The sequence below is a fragment of the Tribolium madens genome, unplaced genomic scaffold (assembly GCF_015345945.1).
Source record: "Tribolium madens isolate multiple individuals breed KSU strain unplaced genomic scaffold, Tmad_KSU_1.1 Scaffold_96;HRSCAF=242;Tcas5.2_LG5, whole genome shotgun sequence".
Lineage (NCBI taxonomy): Eukaryota > Metazoa > Arthropoda > Insecta > Coleoptera > Tenebrionidae > Tribolium > Tribolium madens.
In genome coordinates this window covers 8,789,532-8,798,304 of record NW_025401068.1, presented here as the reverse complement: position 1 = coordinate 8,798,304, position 8,773 = coordinate 8,789,532, and the positions used below count along the sequence as shown (strand labels likewise).

The window sequence follows — 8,773 nt, the reverse complement described above, 5'->3', positions numbered from 1 at the left end:
TTTTACCGAGTTTTTAATTAAATAAATGAATGATTATAAAGTATATTTATCACCCAATCAAATAAAGAAACTCCAAAGTTGTAAAGAAAAAAGAATAGATTGTAATATAAGATTCGATTTAACAGAAAGACCTAATAATACTATTAAATTAAGAGAAAATCAGATTGATGAAATTAAAAAGTGTAAAAAAGAGAAGAAAAAATATTGTGATATCAAATTTTCTCCAACACAGATAGGTGGATTTTTACCTGCTTTAATTCCTGCGGCATTAGCTGTAGCCAAAGCATTGGGATTAGGTGCTGCTGGTTATGCTGGTACTAAATTAGCACAAAAAGGCTTTGGAGATGGTATAAAAAAGGATTAAAAAAAACACAAAAAAGACGAAGACATATGGACAAGGAATAAAATTGATAGGAAATCGGGTTTAAGTAATATAGAAATATCTGATATTATGAAAAATTCGGGTTTACCTCATGAAGCTACGCGAAATTTTCGAGGTGTTTTTGCAATTGACATGTTACCAAAAAAAATTAGAAAAGATGAATCAGGTATAATTAATTTTCAACCCTCTAATTGTTATGGCTCACACTGGGTATGTTACATAAACAAACCATATTTAAGAAATATTTTATATTTTGACAGTTTTGGAATATCTCCACCAGAAAAAATAAAAAAATATTTATTAAGTAGCGGAAAAAATATTTATTAAGTAGCGGAAAAAATATTGCATGGAATAGCACGCAGTTACAAATGAATTCTTCTGTTTTATGTGGTCATTACTGTATATATGTGATAATTAATGTCAACAGAGGCAAAGATTTTTATGATATATTATATTCTTTTAAACAGATACCGTGTAGTTTAAATGAGAAAAGATTCGCCTTTGCACACTCGTGATAATACCTACTATTTCAATATTTGAACGTAATTAAAAAAATATATATTATCTATATGTTATAAATGGAAAAATATTTACAAAAACGCTTGTATGTATACAGAAAAAGTTACATATATTTTTATAAAATTGGAATCGGATTATCTATTAGTAAATTATTATTTAGTGCATCGGGATTATCTTCGTTAGCCCTACCTCCACTAGTTTGTTTATCTCTTGGTGCGGGGGTAATAGAAATCTTAGATAAGAGATTAAAAATATCAGAAAGAATAGAAGAATATAAGTTCATTTATAAATTTTATAGACAGTTATTGCATTTATATAAGGCTGATAAAATAAATGAAAAAGAAGTAAATATACGTGAAGAGGAATTTGGCAGAGAAAAATACCTAGAAAAAGTTCACTTAAACGGTAATTGATGATTTCTTATTGTAATAAATGACTGGTAAGGCCAGCCCAGAGTCGAAGACGATGACAGAACCAAAAGAAATTAAATTATTTGATWTWAAGGTTGATAAGTGCTATGAAATTACTGCTATAAGTAAATCAGATGACGTTGGCCCAACTAATGGGTTATTATTTATTTTAGAGGGAAACTTGAAGTTATATTTATCCGATGTTGACTTATTTTCAGATTCATGAAAAATTAATAAGTTATATAAGTTATATGACGCTATATCGTATTTTCTTGATAAAAAACAAAGAGTGTCTCTGCAAAGAGATAATATGAACTTCAAGTCTAAAGATTATGGAGATTGTTTTTGTAATATTATTATTTTTGAAGATATTTCAATTGTTTAATTTGATATTTACTCTAATAAATGAAATATATTATTCTTTTCTTATTTCTCACTACTGTAAAAAATTCAGATGATATTAATATTACAAGTTATTTAGAACAATTTGGATATTTAGAGAGTAATGGATTATTATTAACAGAAACGTCTTTGACTAGTGCTTCGCATACCAATGAAGCATTAATAAGGTTTCAAGAATTCTATAATTTACCAACTGATGGAACATTAAATCAAGAAACACTTGCACTTATCAGTAAACCTAGATGTGGCGTTAAAGATAATCCAACAGCTTATAGAGTTCATTATCAAAAATGGAATAAAACAAATCTTAAATGGTATTTTTCGTTAGCTACAAACGAGATGAAAGAATTAGCACAAAAAGATTTTGATCAATGGGAATCTGTTTCAAATTTAAAGTTTAATTACAATAGTGTTAAACCGGACATACTTATTTCATTTTCTAATACGCTGTTTCAACATAATCATAATTCACGGTGTCAAAAAGGAATATGTTCTAGCAGTTTTGACGGAAAAGGTAATGTTTTAGCACATGGCTTCTTTCCAAATAATAATGAATGTTTAGGAATTCATTTTGATAAATCAGAAAATTGGTATTTTGGTGAATCACGCAATACACCTGATGATAAAGTTTTGTATATAAACGGCCTTATTTCAGAATTATTTGCTGGAATACCTCCAAATATAAGCAGAGCATTCAGATATAGAAATTTATATTTCTTTAAAGATGAATTTGATGATATTTCGAATACATTAGTTAAATCTGATAAATTTGACTTGACAGTTTTTGGATTTAAATGTGGTCTTATCGATCAAATAATAAAACTAATTAATCGTCTGTGATTCTTATAATCGCGTTTTTTATCCCATAAATTCGAGCAAATAATTTGTAACTTGGTCATTTTTATACCGTTTGGGCATACACCAAATATTCCAACTCATATGATTCTTTTGAATAAATTTTATCTATTTTTGACATAAGTAGTTCTATAATTATCCTAATCCTCTATTATTACCATAACAGAGTAAAATCTTTGAAAAATGTTAATTTTAAAATATACCTTCAAACGAGGGTGTTTTCACGATTTTTTCTGCTTTTCAGTTTACCCTTGAAAATCGGGGTGTTTTTCTTAAAAAATGTTAATTTCAAAATATACCTTCAAACAAGGGTGTTTTCACMATTTTTTGTGCTTTTCAGTTTACCCTTGAAAATCGGGTTGTTTTCCTTAAAAAATGTTAATTTTAAAATATACCTCCCAACGAGGGTGTTTTCACGATTTTTTCTGCTTTTCAGTTTACCCTTGAAAATCGGGGTGTTTTCCTTAAAAAGTGGCAGTGTGTTGAAGGGGCTTTCTTACTACTAGGGATGTTTGCAAAATGTAGGAAATACTTAGTCAAATGAAGTTGATTGCCTTCAGAATGCGTTCGCTGTAGCTCAGAGCTGAATCTTTTAATACATATCATCGCATAAAAACTCGTTGGTATGTACTCACGTCAAGAAATTCGTTTGTTATAATTACATCATTCAGCTCTTTCATATGCTAATTAATTAAATCCTGAATTTGTACTGATAGCTTTTTTTCGTCATTAATTATGATTCAGCGTCAAGTTAATTTTATAATTTTGAATGGAACAGACYTCATTTGAGAAAACATATAAGGAGAGTTATGAAGCTGTATTTTTTACAAAGAATGTCATTTTTAATTCAATTTATTCTTATTCGAATACCTGGGATATAGGTATTTCAGTTTATTAATTAAGAGTATTATATGCGTCAATGACGTACATCAAGTTTTGAAATAATGTTTATTTTTTTAGAGTGAATACCTACTCGGTGTAATTTATAGTAGATTTCATGAATCTTTTTACAGCATAATTATTCGTAATTTGCTGTCAATAACTATTAAATAAAGTGGTCGTTATTTATTAGTGGAAGCCGGTTTAATGTGCAGATTCTGTTTTAATTGCTTGAAAAATGTGTTCTGGAAGTTGGAAAGTACAAAAGAATCTTACTTCATAACTTTTATTAAATCAAATAAAATTGTTACAATATATTTCATATACCTAACAAAAAAAAAGGTAAAAGGCAATGATATGATAAATAAGTAAACTGTAAAAGGGTTAAATACATTATAATGATATATCTAAATCTGTGAAATAATTGTTGTAATAATTGTTCACTTAAGTTTATCATTATTTTTCGATAGAATCAGGTAAAAACTAACACATACGATTACACATAATCTACAGAGCTGTAGAATATAGGATTTGTTGGTAACTATATCTAACATAATTTAAAACTTAAAAAAATCTAATCTAGTCAATACAGCAAGTAAAAACTGGCATTTAATGGCAAGTTTCAATAATAAATTTATAAAACGTAGTTAACAAGTTGTGCTTTTAATTAAAATAGGTGGTAAACCTTTTAAAAAAAGAGAATTAATGCCTAGACCCTGGTAAAAAAGTTGTTTTTGGAAAATAATCCATCGATCGTCGATTAAGTACACATATTTTTTCCAAAACATACAAAACAGATAGAAATAAAGCAGGTACAAAATTCTAGAGATGACGAATATTGCAAGGTTCCCGTTTGCCCGAACCGTATGCTAAAAAAATAGCAATTATATCTCTATATTAGCATCTTATTTACAATAAATTATTTTCTTAAATTCCTTTGAACAAAGCCGTTAGTGCGAAAAGGACATCAACTAAAGCTCTTGTATATTTCTTTAACACTATAATATTATAAGCGGACGGTGTAAGTTTTATAAAGAATAAAGGTGCAGGTTAACACCTAAATATCGACCATTCCATCAGGTAACTCTCTTTTCAGTCCATCCGTTACAATCCAAGGCAGTTGTTGATATGAAATTATAGATATGAAATGGCACGTTTAATTCTTGAAGTCGACTGGTAACTAGCGCAAAATTAGTAAAAACCCCTCAAAAACTAGGAATCAATTCTACAATTTTGGTCAACATTTAAGGGGAAAGCTCTCGACTATTCTTTAGTTTCATATAAAAATACACAAATAAAGCGAATATAAAAATTAAATAGTTGCAGGTAACTCCCGACAGGTAATTTATTACATAACTATTAAAATATAGAATTCTTTTTGTGTAAATAAAATATTTTTTTAAGTATGTACAGTGCCTTGACTAGGTATATCGCATATATTAGTGGTTCCACACGATCTGTGTAGTGGTAACATTGAAAAAAATAATAAAAGCTTACAATATACTACTATAACCCTAATTATACTTTATCACGTAAAATTGTAACATAAGTTTCTGCTCTTTAGAGTATTATCTTCAGGTTCGTTCCTCTTGGTCGCGTATTCAAAATATATTTCGTCACAAATAAAAATTGTGATCATCAGAATCGAGTTCTGAGTATTCAGTGCCCGAGCACTAGAAACAGCAAACATCAATAGGTATAATAATTAAGCCTACGAGAGTAAGCAACAATAATTTTTACAAAAAACGTAAAAAACATCGYTTGTATACAGTGACGTGTTTCTTAAAGTGGAAAAGGTGTCTAGATTACCGTGCACAAGAACTGCAACATCAAAAGTTCTCAACATAATTCGGAATTTGGCGAAACTGCCCGAAATTCGACCAGCCCCATCATCATCGTCCCAAAAAAGCGTCTTTTTTAGGCCATGACCCCAGAATTTTCGGGCAGTTTCCTCACCCTCGGGAAAGACTACACGTAAGTACGACCTATATAACAAATCACATAGAAGAGTTTATCACGTTTCGAAATATATCAACTAAGAATTTAGAAAGGTAGGCTAGCCACGAACATCTTCTCGATGAGGGGAGGGGCCGGGACCAAATCTTCCAGTTTCAGGTAAAAAATCCTTTGCAGTCCTTGCACGCTCAAGGACCTCAATTCCGGCAGTTTGCCTAGTAACCGGCTGAAGTAGTGCGCCTTCCTCTGCGCCTCCGCGTTGTACGTCACATGATCCCTCAACGAGGAAATTATCTTCATTTGAAGTTGCTCCACGCGGTGGGGTTCCTTCAAACCGTGGCGCTCTGCAACAAGGAGTTCCGTGGTAACAACTTGTGATTTCGCAACCGATTTATTTCAAGCATTCAAAATCGGAAATAAAAATTTAAACTTGCACAACGGCTAACACTTGCCAAACTGAATATTTTTAAACGTCCATCTAAAAACACTCCTTCCCCGAAGATCAATTTCGTTACGAAATTTGCGCTCGTATTTTTAACCATAATCCTAAAAACCCGAGAATTTTAAATATTGGGGCCCCAGGGACGCATTGACTAACGTGCACGCTGAGTCAGCAGAATGACGATTTCTCTTATTACATGCTAAATTCTTTAATACAACATGCACAAAATTTGTTGATGAAGTCCAACAACCAATAAATTACGTTTTTTTCACTATTTTTTTTAAAACCAAGTCAATATTTTAATGAGAACTCCTTCAATGCTATTCAAATACATATAATTAATGAATGAAATATTTCCTAATTATAAAAACACGTCGAAATTGGACAAAAATTTGCAAGTTTAGTAGGTTATAAAAAGTGACTAATAAATTTGGCAACAGACTAAAAGAATTAAATCACGATTTTTATGACTACTCCTTCAGCGTTGTTTGTTATAAATTGACTTGTTAAAATATCAGTATTTTGTCTACGTTTTGTATTATATAACGTAAAAAAAGTTATCACGTTCAGGATATTCGATCGCTTAATTTAGCCTTGGCCAGAACGACCGTCTGGTTTAAAAATAGAAATGGTAATTTTGGACAAAAATCTAGTCAAATCCATTAAAAAATGACAATATATTTCGAAAAAACTGTATGAGACTTGAAGATTTAGTGCAAGAATTCCAAATGTTTTGATCGAAAAACATGAAGGATAACGGCCCTACAATTGTTTTACAAAAGTACCTAATTGCTGGGACATTTTTTTTAATCTGTATTAATAACAAAAAATACTTAATCGAATACTGAAGTGGCATTAAAAAATGCAATTCGACAGTCAAATTTACTTTAGCAATGCTCATTGCTCAGATGTGTAAGATTTCTTTATTCATAACTTTATCATAAGTTTCAAAAAATCTTCAAATTTTGATATATTATTCTTTCTGCTAAAAATCGAAATATTAGGTATGTACTATGTTGTCAATTATTATCACAAAAATTGCATAATTATGAAATTGCAATTCCGACTGTGATATGAAACGTTTTGAAGGGAGGAAAAGTAACAATTATTGAATTCACGTAATTTGTCTAATGTGAATAAAAATAAAGAAATAATTACTTGTAACAAGAGTCTATATTGTGTCTTGTTTCTGAAATACCCCACAGGTTTTCTCGCTAATGATTTATTTCTATTATTATTTAACCTTTGGTTTTCTTATAATCTATATCGTCGATATTTCCGACTGCATTCATTCCGTTCTCGGAATACTTATCGAATTTCAAAAATTGCAATCTGTCAATCTGCTGACCCTGGTTTGTCCTCAATCGCTCCATTCTCACTAATAACCGTTTAATAAAAAAATCCAACGTTATTAAACTGTACTTGCGTTTGCGGTGAGCTTAATTTATGTATAAAATCTTGTGTAGTCATGGTCTCTATATCTGAATAAATTATACCTCGGCGAGAGTATTAAATTAAAATCACGCATTTTCCACGACGGCTGTATCGTGATCCAATTCCGAATTCGATTAATTCGAAATATCATCAAGTTTCAATCAACTCGGACACAGCCCTTAAATTATTTATAACGTCCTCACGCAATCACTTACCGGTGATGAGGGTGAGTGCACACAGACAGGCAAACGCCGAAATATCAATCTCCATCGCCATCAAGCTGCTGCAGAATTCCATGATGGCATGCAACCAATCACCGAAAGACCTTTGACACTGCTGCTTATCCAGCACGACGCCGTTGCAGAACGTCAGTTTGGTGTCGTTGGGATGGGTGCGGTAGGCTAGCCTTAAAACGAACAACTCTAGTGAGGCTGACTGGAACAGGAGTTCGCGATCTTCGGGACACAACTCCTGAAAGCCGGGGATCTTGTCGGCGAAGTTTTTGATAACGTCCACCGAGGTGGTCAAAAGGGTGTAAAACTGTTGAATTTTCTCGGCCTCGGAGATGACCGGTTCGATAGGACTGGGTTCTAAGTATTGAGAATAGTCTAAATTAGCGAGATCAGGGGTGGTGTCGACATGTGCTCGAACTAAAGCTGTGATAAGTGAAACTGGAGGACTCGGCGGCGACTCTTGCGGAGATTTCGGTTTTGACGGCAATCTTCCTCTTCTCCCCTTCAGCGAATCCGTCCTGACCACCTCCTTAACCATTCCGACAGCCAGACACTTCTGGAACCGGCAGAACTGGCACCGATTCCTCCTCCGCTTGTCCACGGGACAAGCCTTGTCAGCCAGACAAACATACTTGGAGCCCTTCTGGACGGTACGCTTGAAGAACCCTTTGCAGCCCTCGCAGGTCCTCACGCCGTAGTGCTGACAAGCGGCGGTGTCTCCGCAGACGGCGCAGAGTTGTGATGGGGATGGTGGTGTGGGGCCTTTGGAGGGCGTCTCGGCGATTCCACCGGGAGAACTCGCAGCCGATGAACTGGCCGAAGGCCCCGGCATCCGCAGTTTAGGGCTTTCACTGCTGCTGGTACTCTCGGAGCGTTGCAGTGGCAAGGAAGCTCGCCTTTGGCGGGGGCTCAAAGCTGTGCTGACGTGGAGTTCCGATGTGGCGGTTTGGTACGCTGGGAGGGAATAAGTTTCTTGAGAGATGAGGGTATCGAAGCCGGGACTGCAGGTCTGTGGGGGTGGGTAGTAAGGGCTGGAAGCGGTGTATTGCAACTGTTGATAGTCGTAATGGTGCGGCGCGGAGACGTGGTGCGGGGGGTGGTGATAGGAGACGTTGAAGCATTCTTCGTCCATTTTGAAGGGGGCGTTGTAACGGACTGAGTAGGTCTCCTGAAATAAGGGTTGAAAAGACAAGAGATAAGATTACGGTTACTTGATTTTTAATAAGATGCAGTAATGAATCTTCATGAAGCACAACTTTGA

At 33.7% G+C, this 8,773-nt stretch overlaps 1 protein-coding gene across 2 annotated transcripts in view; it reads right to left on the bottom strand.

Annotated features, from left to right (window-relative positions):
- Window positions 1-3,717: 3,717 nt before the first annotated feature.
- LOC123013057 (probable nuclear hormone receptor HR38) overlaps window positions 3,718-8,773 on the bottom strand; it is a 28,756-nt gene continuing 23,700 nt past the window's right edge. For both annotated transcript variants that reach the window (XM_044411368.1, XM_044411369.1), the window contains exons 4-5: window positions 7,495-8,680; window positions 3,718-5,747 (exon numbers count right to left, since the gene is read on the bottom strand). In XM_044411368.1, the coding sequence (XP_044267303.1) occupies window positions 5,491-5,747; window positions 7,495-8,680 (1,443 nt within the window). In that variant the 3' untranslated portion in view covers window positions 3,718-5,490. The remainder of the gene's footprint in view (window positions 5,748-7,494; window positions 8,681-8,773) is intronic.